A 25,654-nucleotide genomic window follows, 5' to 3' on the forward strand; every position below is an offset into this window, starting at 1 on the left:
TCCAAGGGAACAGCCTCTATCCCGCTAGAGTGCTCCCAATCGGTACTGCAGGCGTTGTGGTGGCCTGCTAGAACTGTATCCGCAAGACAGTTCAGATTCTCCACCAGTGCACCTTTCTGGGCCACAGAGACACTGCAGCTGAGCAAGTGAATTGAGGAGTGAGTCTGTGAGTGAGAGTGAGTGATCCATCCGCTGCTCACTTTACTTTCCAACGCTGGGACATGCGCAACGCGTGATCTTGTTTTGGCCTCTCAACAGTCGCGGCCGCATCATTTACCGTCATCTTTCATCATCATCATCATCTTCTTCTTCTTCTTTTCTCTCTCTCTCTGTGTGCGTGTCTGTCTCATTTCATAAGTCAATGCTCTCAATTTCTCTTCCGCCTTTTCTACTCTCATTTCTGGACCCATCTCCGACAACCTCCAGCTAAATCTAGTGCACCTCAGCAGCTGATGCCCTTGTCGATTCTCTTTGCTTTGTGTTGAACTGTCATTCGAAACCACCATGTCTGCTGGCTGGGGCTATGCATTTCCCCATTTCAACCTCCCAACCGGAGGGAATCTCGGCCACGCGCCTCTATCGGGTTCTGTTGGCCAAATAGTCCGCCCAATGGACCAGCCGACCCTACTGGTAAGTGTGCATTGCTCTCTGCGAATCCCTGATTTATTTCTTGGCCCGTTACTGCCCCTGATTGCCCTCTCTCGCCATCTAGCCATCGCCCTCGGCTTTTTCGTGATCTTTTCAGTTGCTCACCTGTCTCCGTCTATCGTTTCTGCAGGAATCTGCCACGGTACCCTCGCGAACTGCTGGCGACGCTCGCAATCCCGTTGGGAGGTTCAGTCTATCTGCGCTTTCTCCATCGCAGCTAGAAAGAGCATGCTTCACGCCGCAGAGTGCCGTTACTTGCCAGCAAACACCTCGGCCGGCCAGCTCTGGACACTCGGTTGCCGTGGGGGACGCGCCGGCGTCTGAGACCGGACCCTCAAATGTAACGGAATATTCCTCTCCCGCGTTGGAGAGAGCATTGTCGACCTTATCGATCCTTGAGCGTCGAGTCACAAAACAGGAATCTCGTATCCAGGAATTGGAGGAACGGCTTTCACAACCCCCAGAAACGTTACTCTCCGCAGCAAGATCGACGTTCACGAATACCATTTCCTGTGTAGATCTCCTCGACACCCACAACCAGCTAGATCCAAGCCCCGTTCTTGACGCACAAAGAAATGAAGTCATAATGAACCTTATCCAGCTGAAATCTACACCTACTCCAAGTGAACTCAGCCCTTCGCCTCTTCCCGACTGTCTGGCAGGCTTCGATGAGATCTTCGGGCGGGAATCTCACCCGGGTATCCAAGATTCGTCGGCACAGGAGGATCTCGAGGCTACAGGGACGCTGCTGGGAGGGATCGGTTCTCCTACACAGCTCACCCACCATCGACGGATTGACAGCAGGACTCACCAGGATTCCAATATGCTTCTTGGTATGGGAGATAGCCCCCGTGGCAACGATATTTCACCCTTGATCAGCCTATCCTCCGACAGTGAAAAGCAGGCGTCGGATTCCTTCCTGCTTCCAGATCCACTTCCCTGGAACGGAACCATTTCCTGGACAACAAAGTCTGTATTCTCAGATGCTCGGAGCATTGCTGCGGCGCGTAAAAGCCAAGCACCCGGAATTTCACCGGCTTTATTTGATGACGGCCTAGTCTATGAGCCTCGTGAAGGGGATGCCAATATATATCGAACTGTTGCTATCCTTGGGCTTCCGGGGAATATCGACATGAAAACTTTTCTCAAGGGAATACGAGGAGGCGACGTGTATTCAGCATACCTGCACAACACATCACAACTATCCGGATCACACATGGGTATTGTGACCTTTAACTTCCAGGTTCATGCTGTTGCATATACGGAGTTTGCGGCAAAAAATGGCGTTTACTTCAACGGTAAACGCGCAAAGGTCGTGCTATTCAAAACGCCAACATACCCAATCCCTCAAATCATGGAGCGGAACATATTTGAGTTCGGCCATACCCGTTGCGTGACTATTCGGGGAGAGTATGATCCGGAAAGATATACCATGGTTGCCAAATTCATGAAAGACAATATCCGGATGTCCTTTGATCTAGGTGACCGAATGGTGGAAAACGACACGGAAACGGAGATCACAATCAGGTTTAATTCAATTCGGGCCGCTGGTGCCGCGATGGAGAAGCTGGAAAGGTTTCCCCTTCTTGCTGAATGCGATATGTATTTCGACCGCGACCCTTGCTCTGAACCCCTTCCCGGGAGTAAGGAAGGGAACTGAAGCGGCTGAAATATAAGTCAGAAATAGATGCTCAAGGATGTCTGGGTTGGCTGCGGCTGCACCTCATCACATTTTCGGTGTGCTTCCATTTTGATATGCTTGTTCGTGCCGTTGGAAGGGGAGGCGGCTTGAAGAATGGTTAGATGGTGGATTTCGCTGGCTTAGGAGACAGAATGCTTTAGGCAATGCGCGTAACGGGCGCGGGGATTTAAAGGATACCACAAAAATCCAAAGTCGAGAAGAATGTGCCTCAGAAAGGGATTTGGGTTCAGGTAATATGTTTTTGTCTCCTTTCTGTCGGGGCATTCGCTCCAAAAGGTTTATTTCATGCCTCCAAGGACATCACGGCATATTCTTTGAACATGAATTCCATAAGTCACCTCAGTATTTTCTCCGCCGCTGAGCACTTCAACTTGTTGTTGCCGGAGAAGGCTTTGCTGTCCTCCCGATCTGGTGCCCTCCTGGGCAGGCCAGCTCCTTGACTCTCGAGGGTATCTAAGAGCGCATCTGTAATGTCCAGAATTGTTTGGAAGGAAGTAGAAAATATACTCCGTACAACCGATCATGAAGTGACCATGCCTTGAATATCGGCGTCGTGGTGAGTTGATTGCCACCACAACGACGGTTCATAATTGACAAGTATCGAGAGGAAGTAAATGAGTTTAAAGGCACAACAGGCAAGTGTAGAGCTGGATGGAACGGAAGAGGGCTTCGGGAAACGGAGCACGATGTATGAATAGGAAAATTTTTGAGCCCGTAGGAAGAATAACTGATACAAGTGTATATGGGGCTGCATGATCGGTGATAAAGAACATCACCATCAGATTAAAGGTCCCTACATAGTTAAGACGGGAAATATCATCATCCGCATGGCCCAAGGAACATAATCATGAGAGCAGGCGACGAAAGAAACTTAGATTCTGCAAGCAGCCATCAGCTTCAACTAAGCATATTGCAACAACTATACTGCCATCCCATCCCAAACAAACCCCACTCCCGAGGAAGACAACCGATGAGGATGTTTATTAACAACAAAAAAAGAAAAAATTACAAAAACCTTGACAGCTAGACGAAATTTCGCTTCTTCCGATTATAAGCTCTCTGATCTTTTAGCCATTGGCGGTAGCCCTGGACACTCCCGATCTTCTCGCCATAGTAATCCGGTACGGGATTCGCGAAAGAGTTGGCCGAAGGGTCGACTCGGAAGCGCTTGATTCTATCGTAAAACTCCTTTTCTTTCTACGGACAGCAAGAGGTATCACGTTAGCACCCGCTGCAGCTAGGAGACAAACAGACGAACAAGTTGCGGGACTTAAAAGGAGTGAATGGACATACCACAGCAGCGGCACCCTTGTACTTTCTATAAACCATCCCCCAAACTGCATTACCCAAGACAGGGCCGGCGAGCCAGCCAACTGCACCACAGGCAACCGTCGTCAGGCCCATGACGATGAACGGGTCAAATCCCATGATCTGCGCGCCCAAAGCCTCAAAGTTCTGGGAGGCGATGACCTGTGCGCCTGTCGCGGTGGTGGTGAGAGAGGCAAGGATGGAGGAGACGAGGGAGTATTTTCTGCGGGAGGCACGGAGGGTGAAGAAGGAATTCCAGTCCAGCTGAACAGGAGCTTGGGCTGAAGAGGCGGAGGCGGAAGCAGACTCGTGTGCAGACGAGGAGGGGGGCGCGGCGGATGATGAAGAAGAAGCATGGCGTATGGAAGTGGCCCGGGCAACGATGGAGCTTGACGTAACTGTGATAGACGCCGGAGAAGGTAATGGCTGGCGAGGGATGAACTGCCGGAGGGCAGCTCTCGCGCTGGAGCTGGAGCTTGAGCTGGAGCTGGCAGCCCTTCGTTGCTGGGAGTAGCCGTTCGACGTGTATCTGTAGTTCCGGCACCGATTGGCGGCGTGGGCGATGGGAGAAGAGACGACGGCGAGGGAGATCCAGGTGGACGAGGAGGCTCGACCGCCCAGGACAGCGGTGCGGGCAGGGCAGGTCATAGCCGCCAGATGCATCGTGAGCTCAATTGCGGGGTGCGAGAGTGGTGTGTTGTGTTCGTTGGGGGCTGCGGCAGCGTCTCGTTCTGCCAGGTTCGGTTCGCTCTCTCTCGAGAGAGAGAGATATACTCTTTTTGCCGCCCGCAGCCGCAATTGGAAACAAGCTGATGGTCACGTGGACATATCTTAGTCAGCCCTTTAAGGAACTACGTCGGGCCGAGCAGTAGGCGGAATATCTATTTATCCTAAAGCCGACCAATAATTACCTAATCGACCCACACCCAGGCAAATTTGGCGGCCCAAATCTTCTACTCCGCAGCGGGTGAGTTTCAGCTCTCCCCCCCCAAACACAAATCACCCTGCATGTCTGTCTGAACTATCCATCCAATGTCATACTATGTACTCCGTAGGGTCGTTCTATAGGATTAGTGCTGGGCTCCCTCGTCTAGCTGAGTTAACCTAGTTACCCTTCAGTGACCCGTTTGTCGCTTTCTGCTCCTTATCAAACTGGGCCTCGGACATGGCTGGCTTGTGCTCTCCGTTCAACTTGGAATAGAGCCACTTGAGCAGGGCCGTGTTTAGGGTCATCAACGCAGCGCTGACGAGGAACAGCGCCACTCGCCACGGTGTGGTCAATTTCTCAAATAGGGGATATGGATACCTGTTTATTTTGGAAAAAAAAGAAAACAAGGGGAAATCATGGAACACGGTCATTAACTGCCGGCGCGGCCACCTTGGGGTTCAGGAGTGAAAAACTTACCATCCGTTGTACCTGTAGCACTGCTCGACCCAGAACCAGTAAGCAAAGGCGATGGAAGTAGCCAGGCCGAACGACGGCATGGCCGTGATGGTCCACGGAGGCGAGAACAGCAGCAGATCAATTACCAGGGCCAGTGCGGGGACCGCGTGGAACCCGAGATCTGTACCAGTTTGGTCAGTTACGCTCCTATCTTCGTCTGCCCAAACGTCAGAGATCAACGAGTCGATGCTTCGCCGTACCCGGTATCAGCGCCGTTTCTGCCCACTCTGGGACAACCAGCTTCTCGTCGACCTGCTCTGTAGAGTCAGCTATGCACACTTGAAGCGAAAGAATTCCAGAACCATGGATGGGTGCTACCATCTTTAGCCCCCAGTACAGCAGAGCTATCAACACCTCAAGCGGGGTGCCACACACGGATAGCATATTCTTGACGAGGAACAGCCGGCGAGATGAGAGCAAATCGGCAGCCAGGCCCGCGGTGAATGTCATGGTCGCCAAGGTAATGCCAATGATCGTCAGGTACTGGAAGTGCCAGCCATATGCTTCGTTTCTATGACGACGGCGGACGGACAGTCAGGACACCGTGTACTCGACCAAGCTCCGATATGAATGGGCACTCACGCAAAATTTGGATGATCGACCATACTACCGACAATGCATGTAAGCCAATGGCCACCCTCAACGAGTCCTTTTGTTTTGAAATCTTCACCGCAGGCGACGAGGGTCAACTTACAATTTGAACGACGCGATAAAGCTCGAGAGACCGGCTAACTATGGACATCATAAGGCAACCCAAGTCAACCAGCGTTTTCCTCACCAAGTATCATATGATCCAAAGAAAAAGAAGGATATAAAATCGCCATTTGACATGCTCCTTTTAAAAAGTCAAAGGAGAGCGGTGGGTAACCTCCGTGTACGAGAGGAGCCCCAACTTGCCGTCGTAGACGCTAAAAAGTACTAACATGGACCATTGCGGAAATGCCAAAAGACGGCGAAGAGAGCTTCTGAAGAGGATGTCTGCCTCCTGCGGCAACAGATCCTGCGGTGGAAGCCATGGCAGGTTAGAGTGAGCAGAGATCGTGCCTTGGCCGTTTTGTCCGATGCAGTCGTTTCAACACGAATAAATATTATGTATTTTAAAGAAAATCACTAAGCCAAAAGAGAGCAGAGAAATAGCAGATTAGAAAAAGATTGACAGTAGCAAAATACAATTCCTGTCCTCCAGAAGCGCCAGCACCGAAGAGCGAAGAAGTAAAGAGGGGAGAAGAGAAGGAAAAGCGAAGAGAAGACGCCGACGAAGGCGCAGCAAAGGCACTTCTCGCTTGATGTCATTTTTCAGCCTTACGGATGGATCCGCTTGCTGCAAGGATCACTCAACCGTCCACGCACCAGAGGATCAGGGATGCCGCTGGTGTATAAACCACTGAGAGACTCGCCGTTGCGAATTTGCAATTTTTCATTGCCCTTTGGAAAAAGGCAAAAACTGTCCGCCTTTGGGACTGGATCTCCTAAGGGTGAACCAGGCGGTTGACTCTCAGCTGACATCTTTCTGGCGCCCCCGCAATCTCTTGTCTCCTGCGCATCCCCAAGAAACACCAGGCACGAAGGCATAGTTAGCCGGTGCGTTGCGCCGTCCCCACACAATCCTTATCCCGCTGAGCGGTGACTCTTGAAAAGTTTTTATGGGCTGATAGCTCTACCTCCCGTCCCAACCTCGCAAAGAGCCTCACACGCTTTCCTCCTATCCCAGATCCCCCGCACGTCCTCCACCACCCAGAATGGCAGACACCAGACATATTTCGTACGGTCGCGGGGGCGCAGGTATGGATATCAGACTCAATGAACCTAACATCGTCTCCGTTTGACACATGTTGATGCGTTTTTGGCTAGGGAATATGTCCCGGATCTCGCCCGCACCCGAAACCGTCGGGGACATGTCCTGCCCAACAATCAAAGCAGAAGTCTACACCACCGGCCGAGGCGGCTCCGGGAACATGGTCTCCAACGATGATCCTGAAATCACAAGGGCAAGGCAAGATGTTGATGTTCCCCCGCCAGTTGTGGCGGGAACAGCCGACGAGGGATGGTTTCACACCGGAAGAGGTACGCAAACGGCCATATTTATCGAAACAGCCCAACCACAAGCAATACTTGATACATCTACTGATCCAAACACCTGCCAATAGGCGGCGCAGCAAATATCTATTATCGCTCCACTCGCGATATCATCCACTCCGGGGACGACGCCACTGCACACGCTCCCATCGAAAAAACCGCAAGCAACTCCAGCAGCCTCGAGCGCAAGAAGACAGACAGCAGCCTCGAACGGATCAAATCAGCCAGCCAGGAAGAGAAATCGCGGAAGCATCCCTTCGCGCAGTTCTTTGCACCCGGGCATCATCGCCGCGATCAAGAGGATCGTGAACGCTCGAAGAGCAAAGATCGAGACAACGTTTAGGTGCCATCTGGCATATGCTGTGTGACGATTATCGGACCGTTGTTATTCGTATTCCTCGTCTATGGATTTCGAACTGACTTGTGTCGCGATCTAGGCCTGTGTGCCCGATCTAGTCTAGACTGGTTCTGTGTATATGCCTTGATATATGATATTCATGTTGGTATACATAGGTTTTCAGGAGTTTTGCCGGCATATTTTTCCCTTTTTTTTTGGTTTTACTGCTGTTGTTTCTCCAAGTTCATGTATACATGTACTTACGAATGTTTTAATGCGGGGGGTTGATGGGGTCGCTCTCTTCATTTCACTTCACTCTTTAGATCCATTTTCCTGTGTCTCCTGAGCATTTCTAATGTTGGTGATACTGCATGGAAGGCTTAAATAGATTCTCTGACCAGTATCAAAATCGATGCGATAGGTTATATTTACCTTTTTTTTAAGATATAGTGCAAGTATTATATCGAATCTTTACTGGATATTGCGAGCACACTGGACGTCAAATCCCCTCCGACATGCCTGATCAGCATCTCGGTGTTTTATGATTGGTATGGCCTTGTCCTCGAAGGCTATACATGTACATCGTGAGTCCATACATACATATATATACGTAGGCAAACTACGCAGACAATAGTAGATTGGTGTGCCCTTAGGGAACCCATCATCCAAGAAACTCACCGTTGGCAAGCATCGTCCACGGTAAGTTCTCCTGCCACGATCGCTGCATTAGCTTACGCGCTCGTCGAATCTGTATGTTAAGTCAGTATCAACGGGACTATAAAGGTAAATTGAAATAATATAGAATAAGTAAACAAATAGAAACCGCAGAGGAGAGTAGTATAAATACAATACGCACCTGTTTCATCCCCACTCCCTCGAACCCTTTGAATCTCGCACGAATCGCCTGCCTCTGGGTCGTATCCCGCGTCTCGCATCCTGCGGTGAAGAGCGGTAGCAGAGCACACACTTCGGTGGCTCCACCGCGCGAAACGCGATCTAGCGAGTCGATCAGCATGTTTACCGACTCCACGACTTTGGTGTCGGAGGCACTCAGGCAGAACACTCGTCTGTATAACTGCACGATGCCTGTAAGGCGGTACGAGTCGTCCAGCGCCGCCATATCACCAAGCTCAGGAAGGCCATGGTGCGTGCGGTGATGGTAGTTGCGCGAGCGGGACGATGTCATATCGAACAGCAGTCTCTCGGCGCGCGTGAGGATGAGCGGAGGAGGCGTCCAGGCCGAGATGGGACGACCTGTGACGGGGTCAACTTGGCAGACATCGCACTCGTGGATCAGTTCCGCAAGACGGACGAAGAACGAGCGGCATTCGAGGGTGAATCCCGTGAAGCAATCGATCTCGAGATCACTTCCGGGATTCTGGGGCTCGTCAAGAGCGACGGTGGACCAATAGTTGCCGCCGAGCAGGGGAGGTTCGGTTTGCCGAGACGACAAGCTACCCAGGATATCCAGGTATCCGAGCCAGCGACACAGAAAGAACTCCACCTGGTCCGACGAATACTTTATCTGCATCTGCCTCCTAGCCAGGAACAGCCCGCGGGCCAATTTTAAGTGGCTTTCCCATGGAATCGGGACCTCGAATGTGCTGGGACTGATGATCTTGAGAGATGCTAGCATGATGGCGGTTGCAAGGTTGGTCTCGGAGATCTTTTCGTTTGGGTCATCCAACGCATGGCGAAGTTTGGGGAAGACATGGCGGGTCCAGTGTGCAATGCGGTTATAGGGTTCCGCGTGACCGAGCAACCGTGCGCGATGGCTGGCGGAGTACGCGAGTAAGAGGTTCAGAAGGTTTATATCTTGTACGGCCACTGTATCTTCAGAGTTAGAGACAGCTCTCCTAGTATGATCCAGTTTAGGGGGTGAGGGGCGGGGGAACTTAACTCGCTGGTAATACGTTAGAGAATGGATTATTGGAGCAATCGTGGGGCACCAATATCTTCGAGGTGTGGTTTAGAAAATGGTAAAAGTACAATAGATTGATGGGGCTCTCTTGCAATGCGGCCGGCAAGGGTATTAGATATCGTGGGATATTAATGGGTACCGGTCTAGCATAGTATCCTCCCTTTGTAAATAGAGCAGTCACTCTCTTCTTGGTATCCCGCTCAGAGTCCGTCGAACTCGACGTCATGGTAGGACTAGTGACGGGGCAGGCCAGCTGCAGCGTGGCAATCTTGTACTCGATTGCCGCTGAATCGTCGTTTCTGTTGATGTCAAGGTCGACGCGGCCACAGTCGAATCCAAAGCTAACCGCTGTTTCGCTCGATCCAGTCACGATGACAGAAGCAGAGTTCTCCCGGGTGGTGGGACAAATATCAGCAGATGGCGGCAAGGCCCCATCGGCAATAGAATGTGACAGTAATGACTGTACGGACACCCGCTGGAGTTCAGGGCGCGCACTCGCATCCTGGTGACCAAGTACCTGCTGGTGGGGGGGATAAGCTTCTTCAGAAGTCGTATCAGAGGAATCGGTGGATGAAAAGAGAGTTCCTCCAGGCGTATTGCTTGAATCGCGTGGGCCGGATCCTGGCTGAGAGTAAGATCCGGGGCTCATCACATCTAGATCCTGAAAACCCTGTTGTGATGTCTTAATCCTTTTGGCGTCGCGATGAGATTCTCCGGTCAGGGCCCGCCTGGGATAAACTGGAGGAGAGCTGAGCGTGGTCTGCAAGAATGTAAATGGCGGAGAAGTGCTCGTCGGCTGAAACGGGGAGATCCCTGGGCTGGCAACTGCGGAGTCAGAGGGTGAAGGATACGGAGAAAGTTGGACCTGGGGGAGTGTTGACGAGTCGTCTCTCGGGAAAACAGCGGACGCGGGTGATGGATAACTGTTTGCGGTCGCATAATTCGAAGCCGACTGAGGATATGTTGTTGTAGTCCTTGGAAGATGATGATGACGACGATGATGTGCAGAGAATGCAGGCATCAGACTGTGATTACTTTTACCGTTCTCTGTCGGCGAGGCATGACGGACATCCCCCCAGAGCTTGTCGTTGACAAGTCGATTAGGCTGCACACCCTCGGCGGTTGGTCGTCTCAACGGAGAGGAAGCGGATGCCTGCACGGCCACTTCTCCTCCTCCTCCTCCTCCTGATGCTGTTGCAACTGATTTGGCTACAGTCGTTCCCGTCGATGACGGATTTACCGATTTCTTCTTCCCGCGCCCCTCCCAGTTCAGCCTGATGCTGTAGTCGCATGTGTCGCCCTGTCTCTGGCAATTGACGCAAACCGGCTTCTCCTCACCACTAGCGCAGGTATCGACCATCAGCATCACGGCGGGAATTTCTTCCAGCGTCGCTATCTCAGGAGCCAGCGCAGATTGGGGGGAGAATTCACACGCACCATTTCACCTTTCTCGCCTTGCAGGGCCTCCCGCCGAGGAAAGACCAGTCAGCAAGGGTCAAGACAAAAAAAAATAAAAATAAATGATTTGGTGATTGGGCGGGTGAATACCAACCAGCAGCCATTCCTGCTTCTCCTTTTGGGCTCTGGAGCACCGGGCTTCTTTGGTCGAGGCATTCTCTCTTGGGCGGCGGCGGGGAGGAATGCGGGTTCAGTCGAGCCGGGGCGGAGCGGGGAAGGAAAGGGGAGATCGCGGCCCAGAGAGAGCGGGAAGATCGAGCGTGACGGGCTTCATCTGGCAGACGGCGGTGGTGAAATTGTCGGGGCAGAGAACTATACCCCACCAGCTACATATGTAGAAGAGAGTTGAGATGTTGCTGAGGCGGTCCCGGTAGTCAGGTAAGTACAGTACTGCTGTGGGCGGTCCACGCACGCGATGAGGTTGTCGACGAGCTAGTAGTTAGTTAACTAACCGACCGGCTAGTTGACTACGGAGTAGTTAGTTAACCATTTACGGGGTACTTCGTACATGGTCGACGAACAGGGGAACCGACGGGGTTCAAGGCTTGGGATGGCTAGCGACAGCGCAAAATGACCTCAGTGGTCGACACGCCAAAACTCCATACAGGGTTACCGGCGATATGGCATCTCTTTCTGTCCGACTGTGTTTTGGTCTTTGGTATTCAAAAAGCATTAACTTAGCGGACTGACTGCCTACGCGCCACAGGCGAAGCAATGGAGCAAGTCAACGAGGTTAACTCTCCTGCTTCTGCTGGCCCTTTCTCTTTTCTTTTGGTTTCTTTGTTTCTTTGTTTTGTTTCTTTGTTTTGTTTTTATTTTATTTTATTTATTTATTTATTTATTTTTGTTTTTTTAAATTCGAGATTATTACAGAGTACTCCGTACTCCCATACATAGTTAACTACTTGACACAAGAGAACCCAAGTTCATGAGTTACCTGCTCCTCGGGGGGTTTCACCCGCCAGTCAGATGGCGCTGAGAGAGCGACGAGTTAACCAGCGAGTGGAGCCGTTTGGTAAGTTAACCGGCGAATCCAGTTAAGCTTGTGGCAGCGGAGTCCCTCGTGATGCCGTTCCAAGCAAGATATCATCATCATCATCATCATTATTAACTATCATCATCGTCATCATTACAATCATCGTCGACTTGTCCTCCTTTTTATGTAAATGGTAGGGGGGATAATTGTGGATAACCCTAATCCCACGCCATAAACCCTATTGATAGACGATATCTAATTTGAGCTGAGCTATTGCCAAGAGAACTCCAACTGTCAAAGCAGCAAGTAATTACATAGTAAATCTAGTAACTAGTTAAGAGGTTGGTCCGCCTTCATTGTATATGACCTGCCAGCATTGCTCACTCATTCATTGAATCCAGGGCTTTCTTTATAAAGTCAGATTCAATTGAATTCCAAGCTTCAATAATGACATTCTTGAGCTATCAAGTTGATAGTATACTGAGCAGTGGTCATTATTTTTGAACGTTCGAAGAGACATAGGTTTTAGTATGGTAAATGCTTATCTAATTTAATAGTTAGTAATCATAGATTATTATGGCGAGGGAAGATCAACATCTTGCCAAGGAATTCTAATGATTGATACAGTATACCCATTACGAGTTCACCCGCTAACATTTTTGCCCCCAATCGTCGCAACTGTAACTTAACTAGAAGAGGTGGATTACTAACGCAGCTAGCGCTCTGGCCAATTCACGATTAGCGGCCAATGGCAGCACGGAACTTAATGGTTAGGTAATTAGAGCAAGGGCAAATTAGTGTGCCTGTTTGCGGGTCGTTTCTTGGGGTTTTGGGTTTCAGCGGCTTATATATATATATTCCCTCGCTAACTTGAACTTCCTCGATGACCCTGCATGATATAGTTTAAAGAGGCTCTCTCTCTATCTCTTTTATACTCTGCTTGATGATTCTCATGGAAGATTACCTGATTTAAACTTTACAAAAGCTATTGGGGGCTTGGCATAACTGCCCTTGTAACACATTGTACTCCGTATAACAACGCCGAAAACCTTCCCCCCCCCCAATACTCCGTACATACAACCGCTAGTTAGCCACCCCTTCACCGAACTGGGTGGTTAAAGTTACTTTCTCCCCCCACTTGGGCAAACTCACGAACGAACCAGCCAACCCGACTAAACTGCTCTGCCTCTGCCATCGGCGTATGTCAGTAAAACTAACTCCAGCAAGACTCGACTGACGACTCGACCAGCTCGACCTGTCACTTTTCTGTCGCTGCTGAACACTAACTTAAGCCTTGAGAATCTCCGTCGCCCATCTCTCCCGACTCCATTGCCCGTCGTGCCAGCCCCCTGCTTGCTCGTCCCTATCTCTCTGACCTCTTTCTCGCACTCTCACTCCCACACTCTCCTCTCTCTCTCTCTCTCTTTTTTCCCCTCTCCACCGCCGCTTGTCACCCACTTTCTTAAATTCCACCCCGCCCTCGACCATGTACCCGCTCGAGCAGGACAGGCCTCACGGTACCTTCGACCAGGTCCGCCCCTACGCTCCTCCCGCTCCATACCCCGGCGCTGGCGCTCCGCCTCCGCCTCCTCCACCTGCCGCCCGCGCCCAGCTCCCTCCCGCCGCCGCTCGCCCTCCGCCTCCCGTGTCCACCGTCTGGAATGGCCGCATCTATAGTCTCGAGGTCGTCCAGCAGCCCATTCGCGCTCGCATGTGCGGCTTCGGCGACAAGGTTCGTCGCCCCCGCCGTTTTTCCCGTCCCGTCTATTCATCGCTGACTCGCCTCGTCGCTACGTCTAGGATCGCCGCCCCATCACCCCTCCGCCGTGCGTCCGTCTGAGAGTCCTGGATGCAAACACCCACAAGGAGATCGATGTCACGTATGCCACCCCACCCATATGGAGATATATATATATAATATCCCGTTCCTGAACCGGGCTCTAACAAAACATCCCTGCTGGGGACCAGCGAAATCGACACGTCCTTCTTTGTCCTCTCCGTAGACCTCTGGAATGCAGACGGAAACCGCGAGGTCAACCTCGTCAGGCACTCCGCGACCTCTCCCTCCATCTCCACCGCCAGCCCTTCCTCCTTCCCGCCTCCCGCCCAGATCCCTCAATACCCCCCTTACGGCCACCCTTCCTCCATGTATGGCCAGCCCGCCGCATACCCCCAGTACTACGCCGGCCAGCCCGCGTACGGCGAACCCAGCATGCCCTACGCGCCCAACCCCGGCCAGATGTACTATCCCGTCGCCCCGGGCTACTACCAGAGCTCTCAGGGCATGACGCCTCAGTCCGTCCTGCCGCCCCAGCTCGCCCCTACCCAGCCAACCGGCATGTTCACGCGTAACCTCATCGGCAGCCTCAGTGCGAGCGCCTTCAAGTTGACAGACCCCGAGAACAAGCTTGGAATCTGGTTCATCCTGCAGGACCTAAGCGTCCGCACTGAAGGAGCTTTCAGGTATGGTTTGCAAAACCCACATCTTGTCTCCGTTATATATACATATATATATATATGCATGCTACCCAAAACATTTTCTTTTTTTTTCCTTCTTTTTTTTTCCTTGTTATTTTTATTTTTATTATTTTCAACCTCTGCTAACTCTGCATCCGATAAGACTGAAGATGAACTTCGTGAATGTGGGCACGGATCCCGCCGATCCTTCCAGCGAGTCTTCGGGCCCCATTTTAAACCATGGCTCCGCCCCCGTGCTAGCAAGCGTCTTCTCAGATGTATTCCATGTCTTCTCCGCGAAGAAGTTCCCCGGCGTCATCGAGAGCACTCCGCTCAGCAAGTGCTTCGCCATCCAGGGAATCAAGATCCCCATCCGCAAGGACGGCGTCAAGGGTAGAGGCGCCGCCACGATAGCGGCTCTTGCAAAGGATCGCGACGGCGAAGGAGAAGAGTGGGATGAGTAGAGAATGGCGATGAAGCAATAAATCTTGCATGGAATGGCGTTGGGGACCGGTGGGCTGAAAAGGTTTCGGTTTTCATTGTTTCAACCGTCTGTCGAATGGGTGATCTGTCAATTTACGCGCCTGCGGTCTTCTTCTTCTTCTCCTTCTTCTTCTTTTTTTTCTTCTTCTTCTCCTTCTTTTTCTCCTCCTCCTCCTTTTTTTTTAATACTTCTTTTTAATATGTTTGCTCTTCGTCTGGAATGCTCGTTTATATTGATACACCCACTGTATTATTAGCTACAGCCGCTTTTCCAGGGGTTTCAGGTCCCGTCATCGAGGACGCATTGATAATGTTATCTTTTGCTTCCTTTTCTGTATTCCCCAAGATGTCATATTCACATAGGAAATCAAATTGCCGACAATCCTGCTATCGCATACTTCTTGCCCCTCAGGTTCTCTAATCATATTGTCCTTTTGTTTCTGGACCCATAGCTGATCTCTGTTCCTGTGCTCATCTGCAGCCTCTTCGCACATGTATCTACGTATGGATGTATCGGGTAAGATCAGGGATTTAAGTTGGATAAGAGAAACGCCATGCAGGCTTTGTTGCCTTGGCCGCGTCCGTAGGTCCTCCGTGCGATGTCTTCCTCGACGAGTCGAGTCCCGAGGCGAGATCAATATTAGGCGCGCCCCAAAAACTGTGATTCCTACAATGAGTCGCCTTTTTGAGACATCCCTCGTTTGTTCGTTATCTAGCAAGATAATTACGTGGACAAATTATCGAACCCAGGAGTTATCCCGCTGGCATAAACCAACTTGAGGTTTCCTCCTTTTTTTTTTCCTTTTTTTTTTTTTTTTAGATCCATGGAACATCCGTATGGAGCACATCATCCATTCCTCCGGAGGCATCCGTCGCCCAACAACCGTCCATCGGGGACAAACTCAATCAACCAGTGGGGATCGCGCACAAATGAGCGTTCCTGTCATTGAAACCGTCGTCCAGCAGGACGAGGTTTTGAGTTTCGCAACGGCCTGAACCCACACGGCTCGGGCTCGAGAGACATGGTGCTGCATATTATTTCTTATGTTGGGGGGAAAAAAAAAATAAAAAAAAGGAAAGAAATGGAAGGGAAAATGTCTCGACTCAGGAGTAGTTACATTTCCGAGGTAAATTGGAATAAAACGTTGGCTTGCTGGTTGTTGGATCCTGAACATCCTTGTATTTTTCACGATACGAATCTCAAAAGACAAGATGCGTAGATTTTATAGGGCATGATGGAGGAGCCTTCGATGGGATTACAGGACTCACTAACTAGCCTGAGCAGCTAGACTACGAAAGCCGAAAATTCTTCGATAGAACGCTATTCACGCCCGAGAAGACGGCAAAAACACAAAGAAGGGTCTCAGCTACGGAGTAGAAAATATATATATAAATCGGATCACTCAACGCTTCGCGTAATTCTGATGCCACGTGTACCCTCCCTGGTCCAACCCATCCTTGATAAGCTGCGGTACATGCTGCATGGCATCCTTTGGTTCTCGCCCAAGCAATTCGCCCATCAGCGGATCCACCGTCTTCGCTTCCCCCGCCGCGATCGCATCCATGAAAATCAGCCAGGAATCGAAGAACTCCTTGGGCTTTCCACCTCTGCCGTCCTTCGCGTCTTCTGCGGCGAGGATGCGCGGAAACTCTTCTCTGGATACCTTTTCGATGTTGATCCCTTGGTCGCAGGCCTGGGCCACGGCCTGCACCACGTCGGTGAACGTGTACGTGCGTGATGCCGTGAGGAGAGCGATGTTGTTCTTGAAAGACAGGGTTGCAGGGTCGCGCATCATCAAATGTGCCGTGGCCTCGCCAAGTTCCTCTCTCGACGTCAGTGCCACTGGCCCGTCGGCTGCCTGGTAGATCGTCGTGGTGCCCGGGTACCACGAGATAAAGAAGGGGAAGGCATCCGTGTAGACGCCCATACGGACTGACGTATAGAGCAGTCCGGATCTGGCACAGCAGAGTTGATCCTGTCAGTATGCAAATAAATGGGGCTAATTAGTTAACCCCGGAGTGTCTCGAGTAGGTAGAATCTTACTCTTGGAGCAATCGTTCCGTCAACAAATGGGCCTGTTGCAGCCCAACCTTGCTGTTCGATTCGTACCCGCCAAAGGCCAAACTGGCATAATACACCTATTCCTATGGGTCAGCATTCACCAGGAAAATCACCTCCTTCATTTCTTCGGCGGATCGTCTAGCGTACATAGTTCACCCGAGCTTCTTTCGCAGCTTCCACCACGTTTGCATGCTGCTTCTCTCTCTTTGGGCTATCCGGCTCGGGGCTGGACACGAAGAAGAACCTTTCCACCCCGTTCAGGGCTTGCACCATCTGCGTCTTGTCGTCAAAATCCAGTGTTCGGAACTGGATGCCGGGATAATCACTCTGCAGCTTCCCGGACGCTTCTTGACGGGAGGACGCGGCTGCGATGCAGGACCTGTCGCTGGGAGAAATGTGCTTGTAGAGGGTAGCAAGCACGGAACCGCCCAGGCCGGACGTTGCACCGGTGATGAGGAATTTGATTGCAGACATTGGTTTTTTGTTGCAGATAGGAAAGTGGAATCAGATAGAGTACTCCATACTGCTTGAACAATAAGCGGTTTGTACTCCCTTCTTAAGGACTGAACTGGAATATGATAAATCTTCAAGAGTCGAGGAATGCAAAAAGGGGCCTTTTATAGCCATCTGGTATTGAAGACGGTTTCCCCTTGCCTCATCCCGATTTGCATATTCCCAAGTGGAATTAATCATCATCTCCCTCCGCTGTATGATTGTTGACGCGTTGCCGTCGCCGAGTACAAAAAGTGTCCGGGCAAGCTGACAAAAGTCGGATGAACTTTCAGCTAAGTAACTTATTCAGCCATTGGTTGATCGACGATTTTCTCTCCGGCTTGCCGCAATTACCCTACAAGGCCGTGAAACAGCTGAGTTTTCGCGGAGGGATGACAAGACTGAACGCCTCTGATGTTTAGCCTTCCTTGATGATGGACTGTACTCGGGATAGAACCGTGGAATTGCCCCGTGCGGACAGCCGTCGGGTTCGACACGATCCCGCAGGCCATCACACCCCCTTGTTCGCTGCACACACGCTCTGCCGGGTGCTCCGCAGGACAGACGGGCTTGACCGTCGTATTCGTTCGTGGTCTCTCTCGAATGTCCCATCCGCAACCGGCGGAGTTGTGACGCGGGTTGGCAGCCTGTGGTCAGCTCGCTCGCCGAATAAATGACTACTTATTTCATCAACTAGTTATCAGCTCCGCCCTTGGCTCGTCTCGGACTCTCTCGGCTCCAAAACCACCCCCGCTCTCACTCCGCAAACCCGCGACCAAAGAACACATTTTCAGATTCTCCTTCTTAGCAAAAAGGAAAACTATCCACTTCTTTCTAACAATCTATTCCCCTCTGTTTGAGCGCCAATGGCTTCCAATCCTCCTCAAGAGTGCTGCGGGCGGGGTTTCAAGCACGAAGGCAACCCCGCGGGAGAGATCAAAGAGATCAACGGCAGTGCGTTCTTCCTTGTCCGATACCCAGTTGCATAAAACCAAAGAAGAAAAATCAAAAGAAGGATATAGAATGCAAAGTACTAAGCTCTGTTCATCAAAGCCCGAACCTACTTCTCCTATCCCGCAGGGAACCAGAATCCCGACCATGCCATCCTCTACCTCTCCGATATCATGGGCATCTACTCCAACAGCCAGCTCCTGGCCGACTCCCTCGCCTCGCAGGGCTATCTGGTCATGATGCCCGATTTCTTCCGCGCGGAGCCATGGACGCTTAATAGCGACATGTCAAAGGTCATGGGGTGGGTACGTAACTTCCAGCCGAAGGACATCGATCCCATCGTCGAAGCGGCCGTCAAATACCTGCGCGAAGAGAAGGGGTACAAGAAGATTGCGGCTGTTGGATACTGCTTTGGTGCAAAGGTTAGATAGATAAGCACAGAACCTCTTCCTCTCTACGCCAATCTCCTTTATAAAAAAAAAATTAACGCCGTGTACCCAGTATGTCTGCCGCTTCATGAAGCAAGGCAAAATCGACGTTGGCTTTGTCGCGCATCCTTCTTTTGTCACTGATGAGGAGCTCGCTGGGATAACGGGTCCCCTATCCATCGCTGCAGCAGGCAAGTGTCCATCCATCCACCCACCTGGCGCATTTGTGCCGCGCAGGGCAATTTTCCATACATATGTCGATTCTATACTGACCCCTCGCACCATTCCCAGAAACTGATCGCGTCTTCTCCACTGAGCTCCGGCACAAATCCGAGGAGATCCTTAAGAAGACCGGTCTTCCTTACCAGATCAACCTATTCAGCGGGGTCGAGCACGGATTTGCTGCGCGCGCGGACCTGAGCCAGAGGCAGGCCGTGTTTGCGCGGGACCAGGCATTCAACCAGGCTGTGACTTGGTTCAAGTGGCATCTGTGAATGCTATTCTTACAAATCTGTCTGTCTGCTTGCTCCTGGGGATTAGCATCTAGGTTGAATGTAGTACGGGGTGTATGATGCATGTGATATATGTCATAGCGTTCCCAGTATGGGCTCCTTTTACAAGAAAAGCCAATGCGTCTGGGGCCATTAGCCAAACGAGCTCTCTACAAGTTTCGTGCAAATGAGCTTCTTATAGGTGTCCACCAGGAGAGCTAACCGAGAGATTGAAGGTTTATGGAACAGTACCCGGAGTATGTATGTATGTACAGGAGTCGATGAAACGGACAAATCCGAATCGAATAATTGTTCGCGAAGTACGTCCGAAATGCAAAGGTGTTTTGAGACGAAAGTGAAAAAGGCCCCTAGCTGGAAGCAAGGCCGACGACAACCGTCCAACGAATCGCTAGACATGCTCCCAGCAAAAGTCCTGGGCGCCGGAAGGAATATTCTCAGCACAGCCGTTATATTATCCCTTGCACGTAGAGACGAAGAGACTAGAACGATGACAGGGGGTCGACAAAAGAAGTAAAAGGGGGATCCAATCTACCAACTCCTCAAGCTAAAGAAAAAGGAAAATAAAACTGTTGATAAAGCGCTATGCAAAATAGAAGAAGTATGCAGGGTGGGCAGACTAAGGCGCAATGAGTACATATCCGATCCAACCTATCCATCCGATGGGCAGCCTCCTCTACCCGAACCGCACGTCACCGAGAATGCTAACCTAAGAATCAATGGAACTAGATCTGTCCAAAATGGTACACGCAATGGGGAATCAAAGTCAAAAAGAAGTAAGCTATGATATGATCAGCAATAAAAGGGGCGCTCAGGCTCTAAAGCATCAATGTTGGGGATGGATGAAGTATAAAAGGCCAAAAAAAAAAAAAAAAAAAAAAAAAAAAAAATTGCAAGCGTATCAAGGATACTCCGAAAGAGGCTCCAAAAATAACGTAAGACATATTAGGGCGAAGGTCCTTACCGCCGCCGGCCCAGTCACAGAGGATCGACAAACTTCGGGCGATTTTAAATATCGATTAGGTTGACAGCAGGTTTGCTCTATGTCATTATTCATCAGGATTGTAAAGGTTCTGGTTGAGGATTTTCGTCATAGTAAACATATGCACGCGATCTTGCTTGAAAACAGCACGCATGCGCTCATCACACCTGATTTGACGACGATCGGAAGGATCCTGCAGACCATGGTCGTGGATATACTGCCATATTCTCTTTACCGACTGTGGTCGAGAGAGCTGTTTTCGGAGGGTTAAAACGGGGTTCAATTCACCCATGGACGGCAAGTATGTTTTGTAAATTTACTTACAGAGATCTCACCGTCAAAAAGGGCAGAAAGCGCAGGTGATAGATTAAGCGGTTTCTAGACACGATAAGCAAAATTTCGAAAAGGAAGGGAAAGGAAAAGAAAAAAAAAGAAAAGAAATAAATAAAAGGGAAAAGAAAAGGGGGGGCACATGAATTAGGTGGTACTCACATGAAACCCTCCACTTCTATTGACTTCCTTTTTCTTTTCGGACCCCGAGCCCTCAAGCTCAGAGTCGTCTGACGCCTTGACCTTTTTCGACGTTTTGGATTTGGCTGCGGGCTTTTTCTTCTTGGACGGCGCGGCTTTCTTCGCGGCTCGGGTTGGTCGTGCTCGCGAGTTCTCTTCCGCTTGCAATTTTGCGGCAAACGCGGCGTCGGCGTCAATGAGGTCAGACTTCCTTTTCTTTTGCGGCGGATATCTTTCGGTCCCTTCCGAGGGACTTTCCGCGTCCGGGCTCCGTTTCCTGCTGGACGGCCCCGCCGAGACGGAAGTGACAGGGACGGCTGGTCCCGTAGCGACAGCCGCAGTCATATCTGCACCCGATTCTGCCAGGTCTGCAAAGATATCAAATCGCTGCATGATCAATTCTTTGATTTCGGCCTAGGCAAGATCCCTTCTCGTCAACACTCCCGACCCCGGAGAAACGACATTTTGATGGGGAGGTCACCTTGTACGGCGTAAGATCGTTCCCGGTGGCATCCTGTAGGCCTCTGCGAATTCGCTTCTCGGAGACTGTGTTCAGGTCGCTACCGGCCAAGATCTCATCGATGATCCTGACGTAGGACTCTTTCACATCGGATGGCACTTGAAAAGCCAGCAATTGAGTTAGCCCTGGTACAAAATCCACGCGCCGCTCGGAACTTACAGGCCATCTTATAGGTTCGGAGGCTCTTGGGCGGCACGAGGAGCGAAATATATGTAGGTAGTGGCTACAGGAGAGCGGTAAGGGTAACTCTGGATCGGCGCAGTTGGGGGTGTTTTGTCAGTCCAAGAACTTCAAGCGCAACGGGTGTCGTCTGCCGGCGGGACCTTTTTTCGCAGCGCAGATGGGAGCGAGAAGGGTGGAGGGACGGAGGGTTCTGACGATACGAGAGAGGACTAATTGGGGTGGGGGGTGGGTGGGTTGGATTTTGTGAGAGAGCTTGGTTGGACGCGGCTGACTGCTTGCAAGGTAGGGAAAAGAGAGAGAGAGAGAGAGGGTAAGGCCGGGCGAGTGAGACAGGGAAACAAAGCGGGCCTAGAGCAAGAGGGCGACAAAGAGAGCCATTCGAGCAGAGAGACGAGGTGCAGACCGGCAGCAGCAGAAGTGGTCAATTGCTTTGCTCGTCGCACTCCAGCAGCAGCCAGCCCAAAGCAGCCAGATCACGCAGATAGAGAGTGTGTGTGTGAGAGAGTGAGAGTGAGAGAGAGAGAGAGAGAGAAGAAGAAGAGAGAGAGTGAGATGGACAGCAGCAGCAGCAGCCGGAAACCAAGCAACCCAGAAACGGCAAGCAGAGCGACGGTGATCGCGAGATGCGCGGCGGGGACCAATCAGCGGCTCGCAGCTCTCACTGCTGAGTCATCATCAGCCGCACCCGCAGCCACATGGGGTGGCTAGTGGCGCATATTTCCAAATCCGGTTTAGTCACATAGCGTCATATTAATTACGTAATCTTTGGTTTTTTTTCTTGGTTCGGACCCTAAGCCCTAAACCCTAAACTGGCCGGATCCAGCCTAACCCGACTAGGACGGCGATTTTTCGTTTTCGGCGGCAGAACGAAGCAAGCAAGCAAAGCAAGCAAGCAAGCAGAAAGCAGGACGACGACGTTGGCGACGACAACAACAACGCAGCGGTCAAGAGTAGCTGGACGCCGTGCTTGCCGAGCGAATATCCTGCAGTTATCCAGCGCGACCCTCACCTTTCCCCTTGTCGTTCCGTGTCCCTGTGAGATCCTCCAGCCATCATGGCGCCAAGTTTTGATACTCTCTCGGAGCAAGACCTCCACGAGGAAGAGGTTGAGATCGACTTTTCAGGTACGTTGAACCGTTTGGCCCGACGTCGAATTTGCAAACAGAACCCCTCCTCCCCTTTTCGCGACTCCGCTAATCTCGCCTTTTTTTTTTTTCTTTTTGACTTCAGATCTGAAAGCGCAATATGAGGTCCGACTGGAAGAGGGCCTCGACGCCTTTGTTGTGATCGACGGACTTCCAGTCGTCCCCGAAGAAAGCAAACCAAAACTCATCAAGTTCTTGTTGAAAAAATTAAACACCGTCGGCAGAACGAGAGAAGATGCCATCTTCATGCCCCTCAACGAGAAGGGCATGTCTGAAGGGTGAGGCTAGACGAGACAAGCCCCTTATTTCCTCCCCCCCCCCGGGGATCGTGGTTGTTCAATGCTGACGGCTGTAGCTTTGCCTTCGTTGAATACGACACCCCGGAACAGGCAATCGCCGCTACGAAACACCTACACGGCACTCCCCTGGATAAGAAGCATACTTTGGCGGTCAACAAGCTGACCGACATTGATCGCTATGGACGAGAGGGCCGTGTCGACGAGGAATATACCCCGCCAAAAATCGAGCCGTTCCAGGAGAAGGAGCATCTGCGATCCTGGCTCGGAGACCCCAACGCCCGTGACCAATTCGCCATGTACAGAGGCGACAAGGTCGGCGTTTTCTGGAACATGAAGAACAACCCGCCCGAGAACGTCGTCGACCGCGACCACTGGACTCAGCTCTTCGTGCAATGGTCTCCCCTCGGTACCTACCTCGCCTCCGTGCATCCCCAGGGCGTACAGCTGTGGGGCGGCCCCCAGTTCGGCAAACAGAAGCAGTTCCCTCATCCTTTCGTTTCTCTGATGGAATTCTCGCCCGGTGAAAAATACTTGACTACCTGGTCCAGCCGTCCGATCCAGCTTGACGGACCTCCCGGTGCGCTCTCCTACGAGGAGGAAGGGAAAAACATTATAATCTGGGACATCACGACCGGAAAGCCACTTCGATCATTCGTTTCCCACGAGCTCGCTGCTCCCGCTGGGCCTGACGGTGACGCTGCCCAGGCCAAGAAGAAGGTGCAGTGGCCGGCCTTCAAATGGTCGGCCGATGAGAAGTTTGTCGCTCGCATGCTCCCAGGCCAATCCATCTCCATCTACGAACTACCCCGCATGAATCTTCTGGATAGAACATCGGTCAAGATTGAAGGTGTCATGGACTTCGAATGGTCCCCAGCGACCGTTCAACGTGAAGGAGTCAAGCAGTCTGAACAGCTACTCTCCTTCTGGACCCCTGAGATCGGTAGCAATCCTGCCAAGGTCGGCTTGATGAGCATCCCCTCCAAGGAAGTTGTCCGAACACGAAATCTTTTCAATGTTTCCGATGTCAAGTTACATTGGCAATCCCAGGGAGCATACGTCTGCGTCAAGGTCGACAGACATTCCAAGTCCAAGAAGTCGTTGGCCACCAACCTCGAGATCTTCCGTGTTCGCGAGAAAGGTGTCCCCGTCGAAGTCGTCGACTCGCTCAAGGATACCGTCATTAACTTCGCTTGGGAGCCTAAGGGCAACCGCTTCGTTCTCATCACCACTGGAGAGGTACCTACTGGCACCGCTGTTCCCCCAAAAACTGCAGTCTCGTTTTTCGCTCCCGAGAAGACAAAGAGTGGTGCTGCTGGTAACTTCAAACTCGTTCGTACCATCGAAAAGAAGACTAGTAACGGCATTTACTGGTCACCTAAGGGTAGATTCGTCGTTGTTGCTACTGTCCACTCTCAACAGCACTTCGATATTGATTTCTGGGATCTCGACTTTGAAGGCGAGAAGCCGGAAAATGAGAAGGATTTGAGTGCAAACCTGCAGCTAATGAAGACTAACGAGCACTTTGGCGTCACTGATATTGATTGGGACCCAACAGGCCGTTATGTTGTCTCTAGCGCCAGTGCCTGGACTCACTCGGTTAGCCCCCATGTTCCTTGTGTTTCCCTACTTGTTATTTCTTGCTAATCAACCTGTAGCTCGAAAACGGGTACCATATCCACACCTTCTCCGGAACCACACTCACAGAACATGCTGTTGAGAAATTCAAGCAACTAGTCTGGCGCCCACGACCCCCAACACTTCTCTCCAAGGAGGAACAAAAGAAGGTCCGACGAAACCTCCGTGAGTACTCCCGCGAATTCGACGAAGAAGACAAGTACGCCGTCGACATCGCGAATACCGCTATTGTCGAGATGCGTAAGAGACTGCTTAACGAATGGACCGCCTGGCTCAAGAAGGAGAAGGAGATGGTCGAAGAGGAGCGTGAAGTTCTGGGACTGCCCAAGTACGAAGAAGAACCGGCTGCCAAACCTACTCCCGGTGCCGAAGACGATACTATTGTGGAGGAAATTGTGGAAGAGATCATCGAGGAATCGGAGGAGATTGTTGCATGAAGTTATGGCTTTATATGACGAGTTTTCCTTTTTTTTGTGGGGGGGAGCTCATGTTGAATTTCATAAAATGATGAGCTCAAAATAGGCGGTGAATGTGATTATTTATTGCTGAAGAGAAATTGGAAGCGATTATCAGGTAACTATCATAAACCCACTTCATGGACACTTGGTCCTACACAATTCAGCTCTCTTCGACTCGAAAAAAAATGTCCAGGTGCCTGATTTTGGGGATGATCACCACCTTGTTCTGCAACAAAAAAAAAAAAAAAAAAAAAAGAGGAAAGGGGTCGGGGTTGGCTGGGTTAACAATATGATCTCTAGTCACTTAGGAAAAATGTTAATTGGAGGTAGTACAATAGAAAAGCCAAACATCATTCCAAACACTTCAACGAGCCTTGATGCGAGTAACCAGCAAAAGTGCACAGATACACCAGTTACTAAGGGGGAACTTCATGGAAATCTGCGTGCAATCTACAAGCCTTTTTAATTTGTTGGTTCTCAGACAACAACATCCAAGTTTACAAAAGCCAGGAATGTACTCCATAAATATAAAATCAAAAGAGCTATCGAAGCTGTGGGCATGCATGGCAGGACACATATGTCAAGTATATGAGATGATTCATCCAACCTGCTTTCCCCTTAGAGATCTCGTCCGAGCTGCGAGCGACGATAGCTAAAAAATTGGTTGGTA

General features: G+C 51.0%; 10 protein-coding genes across 10 annotated transcripts; 5 read left to right on the forward strand and 5 right to left on the reverse strand.

Annotated features, from left to right (window-relative positions):
• Window positions 1–504: 504 nt before the first annotated feature.
• On the forward strand, window positions 505–2,308 carry CIMG_09958 (uncharacterized protein; the record flags this gene model as incomplete). The annotated part of the gene is made up of 2 exons (XM_001238935.1): window positions 505–630; window positions 779–2,308. The coding sequence occupies 2 exons, from the start codon at window positions 505–507 to the stop codon at window positions 2,306–2,308; spliced, it is 1,656 nt and encodes a 551-aa protein (XP_001238936.1).
• A 261-nt stretch (window positions 2,309–2,569) lies between these two features.
• On the reverse strand, window positions 2,570–4,403 carry CIMG_12463 (presequence translocated-associated motor subunit pam17). Its single transcript, XM_012358367.1, has 2 exons — window positions 3,644–4,403; window positions 2,570–3,547 (listed from the first exon to the last, which is right to left on the reverse strand). Exons 1-2 carry the CDS (start codon window positions 4,319–4,321, stop codon window positions 3,374–3,376), a joined length of 852 nt encoding a protein of 283 aa, XP_012213790.1. The 5' UTR covers window positions 4,322–4,403; the 3' UTR covers window positions 2,570–3,373.
• Window positions 4,404–4,762: 359 nt separating this feature from the next.
• CIMG_12464 (uncharacterized protein) lies at window positions 4,763–6,118 on the reverse strand (the record flags this gene model as incomplete). The annotated part of the gene is made up of 7 exons (XM_012358368.1): window positions 4,763–4,964; window positions 5,064–5,223; window positions 5,303–5,354; window positions 5,421–5,613; window positions 5,685–5,708; window positions 5,797–5,834; window positions 6,026–6,118. 7 exons carry the CDS (start codon window positions 6,116–6,118, stop codon window positions 4,763–4,765), a joined length of 762 nt encoding a protein of 253 aa, XP_012213791.1.
• Window positions 6,119–6,456: 338 nt separating this feature from the next.
• CIMG_09960 (uncharacterized protein) lies at window positions 6,457–7,958 on the forward strand. The gene is made up of 3 exons (XM_001238937.2): window positions 6,457–6,884; window positions 6,954–7,166; window positions 7,250–7,958. The coding sequence occupies exons 1-3, from the start codon at window positions 6,842–6,844 to the stop codon at window positions 7,519–7,521; spliced, it is 528 nt and encodes a 175-aa protein (XP_001238938.1). The 5' UTR covers window positions 6,457–6,841; the 3' UTR covers window positions 7,522–7,958.
• A 139-nt stretch (window positions 7,959–8,097) lies between these two features.
• Window positions 8,098–10,802, reverse strand: CIMG_09961 (C6 zinc finger domain-containing protein; the record flags this gene model as incomplete). Its single annotated transcript, XM_001238938.2, has 3 exons — window positions 8,098–8,263; window positions 8,372–9,342; window positions 9,416–10,802. The coding sequence occupies 3 exons, from the start codon at window positions 10,800–10,802 to the stop codon at window positions 8,177–8,179; spliced, it is 2,445 nt and encodes an 814-aa protein (XP_001238939.2). The 3' UTR covers window positions 8,098–8,176.
• Window positions 10,803–13,152: 2,350 nt separating this feature from the next.
• Window positions 13,153–15,207, forward strand: CIMG_09962 (VelB protein). Its single transcript, XM_001238939.2, has 4 exons — window positions 13,153–13,602; window positions 13,671–13,750; window positions 13,839–14,333; window positions 14,491–15,207. Exons 1-4 carry the CDS (start codon window positions 13,357–13,359, stop codon window positions 14,789–14,791), a joined length of 1,122 nt encoding a protein of 373 aa, XP_001238940.1. The 5' UTR covers window positions 13,153–13,356; the 3' UTR covers window positions 14,792–15,207.
• A 764-nt stretch (window positions 15,208–15,971) lies between these two features.
• On the reverse strand, window positions 15,972–17,877 carry CIMG_09963 (NmrA-like family protein). The gene is made up of 3 exons (XM_001238940.2): window positions 17,020–17,877; window positions 16,855–16,949; window positions 15,972–16,766 (listed from the first exon to the last, which is right to left on the reverse strand). The coding sequence occupies exons 1-3, from the start codon at window positions 17,344–17,346 to the stop codon at window positions 16,214–16,216; spliced, it is 975 nt and encodes a 324-aa protein (XP_001238941.1). The 5' UTR covers window positions 17,347–17,877; the 3' UTR covers window positions 15,972–16,213.
• Window positions 17,878–18,114: 237 nt separating this feature from the next.
• CIMG_09964 (dienelactone hydrolase) lies at window positions 18,115–19,415 on the forward strand. Its single transcript, XM_001238941.2, has 4 exons — window positions 18,115–18,318; window positions 18,418–18,737; window positions 18,817–18,934; window positions 19,035–19,415. Exons 1-4 carry the CDS (start codon window positions 18,231–18,233, stop codon window positions 19,235–19,237), a joined length of 729 nt encoding a protein of 242 aa, XP_001238942.1. The 5' UTR covers window positions 18,115–18,230; the 3' UTR covers window positions 19,238–19,415.
• Window positions 19,416–20,301: 886 nt separating this feature from the next.
• CIMG_09965 (SWIB/MDM2 domain-containing protein) lies at window positions 20,302–21,430 on the reverse strand (the record flags this gene model as incomplete). Its single annotated transcript, XM_001238942.1, has 5 exons — window positions 20,302–20,487; window positions 20,559–20,612; window positions 20,727–21,158; window positions 21,226–21,362; window positions 21,424–21,430. 5 exons carry the CDS (start codon window positions 21,428–21,430, stop codon window positions 20,302–20,304), a joined length of 816 nt encoding a protein of 271 aa, XP_001238943.1.
• Window positions 21,431–22,363: 933 nt separating this feature from the next.
• CIMG_09966 (eukaryotic translation initiation factor 3 subunit B) lies at window positions 22,364–25,249 on the forward strand. The gene is made up of 4 exons (XM_001238943.2): window positions 22,364–22,571; window positions 22,678–22,870; window positions 22,948–24,487; window positions 24,547–25,249. The coding sequence occupies exons 1-4, from the start codon at window positions 22,502–22,504 to the stop codon at window positions 24,961–24,963; spliced, it is 2,220 nt and encodes a 739-aa protein (XP_001238944.1). The 5' UTR covers window positions 22,364–22,501; the 3' UTR covers window positions 24,964–25,249.
• Window positions 25,250–25,654: the final 405 nt, after the last annotated feature.

Source organism: Coccidioides immitis (genome assembly GCF_000149335.2).
Source record: "Coccidioides immitis RS genomic scaffold supercont3.5, whole genome shotgun sequence".
NCBI lineage: Eukaryota > Fungi > Ascomycota > Eurotiomycetes > Onygenales > Onygenaceae > Coccidioides > Coccidioides immitis.

Bases quoted from the DNA above. Each gene is read 5' to 3' on its own strand.
- CIMG_12463 (XM_012358367.1), bottom strand. From the start codon at position 4,321: ATGCATCTGGCGGCTATGACCTGCCCTGCCCGCACCGCTGTCCTGGGC. The intron at 3,548-3,643 runs GTATGTCCATTC...TGCTGTCCGTAG, and splicing joins ACAAGGGTGCCGCTGCTGTG to AAAGAAAAGGAGTTTTACGA.
- CIMG_09960 (XM_001238937.2), top strand. From the start codon at position 6,842: ATGGCAGACACCAGACATATTTCGTACGGTCGCGGGGGCGCAG. The intron at 6,885-6,953 runs GTATGGATATCA...GTTTTTGGCTAG, and splicing joins GTACGGTCGCGGGGGCGCAG to GGAATATGTCCCGGATCTCG. The intron at 7,167-7,249 runs GTACGCAAACGG...ACCTGCCAATAG, and splicing joins ATGGTTTCACACCGGAAGAG to GCGGCGCAGCAAATATCTAT.
- CIMG_09962 (XM_001238939.2), top strand. From the start codon at position 13,357: ATGTACCCGCTCGAGCAGGACAGGCCTCACGGTACCTTCGACCAGGTC. The intron at 13,751-13,838 runs GTATGCCACCCC...GCTGGGGACCAG, and splicing joins CACAAGGAGATCGATGTCAC to CGAAATCGACACGTCCTTCT. The intron at 14,334-14,490 runs GTATGGTTTGCA...GCATCCGATAAG, and splicing joins CGCACTGAAGGAGCTTTCAG to ACTGAAGATGAACTTCGTGA.
- CIMG_09963 (XM_001238940.2), bottom strand. From the start codon at position 17,346: ATGTCTGCAATCAAATTCCTCATCACCGGTGCAACGTCCGGCCTGGGC. The intron at 16,950-17,019 runs GTACGCTAGACG...CCATAGGAATAG, and splicing joins AAGAAGCTCGGGTGAACTAT to GTGTATTATGCCAGTTTGGC. The intron at 16,767-16,854 runs GTAAGATTCTAC...CTGCTGTGCCAG, and splicing joins ACGGAACGATTGCTCCAAGA to ATCCGGACTGCTCTATACGT.
- CIMG_09964 (XM_001238941.2), top strand. From the start codon at position 18,231: ATGGCTTCCAATCCTCCTCAAGAGTGCTGCGGGCGGGGTTTCAAGCAC. The intron at 18,319-18,417 runs GTGCGTTCTTCC...TGTTCATCAAAG, and splicing joins GATCAAAGAGATCAACGGCA to CCCGAACCTACTTCTCCTAT. The intron at 18,935-19,034 runs GCAAGTGTCCAT...CACCATTCCCAG, and splicing joins CCTATCCATCGCTGCAGCAG to AAACTGATCGCGTCTTCTCC.
- CIMG_09966 (XM_001238943.2), top strand. From the start codon at position 22,502: ATGGCGCCAAGTTTTGATACTCTCTCGGAGCAAGACCTCCACGAGGAA. The intron at 22,572-22,677 runs GTACGTTGAACC...TTTTGACTTCAG, and splicing joins GGTTGAGATCGACTTTTCAG to ATCTGAAAGCGCAATATGAG. The intron at 24,488-24,546 runs GTTAGCCCCCAT...ATCAACCTGTAG, and splicing joins CCAGTGCCTGGACTCACTCG to CTCGAAAACGGGTACCATAT.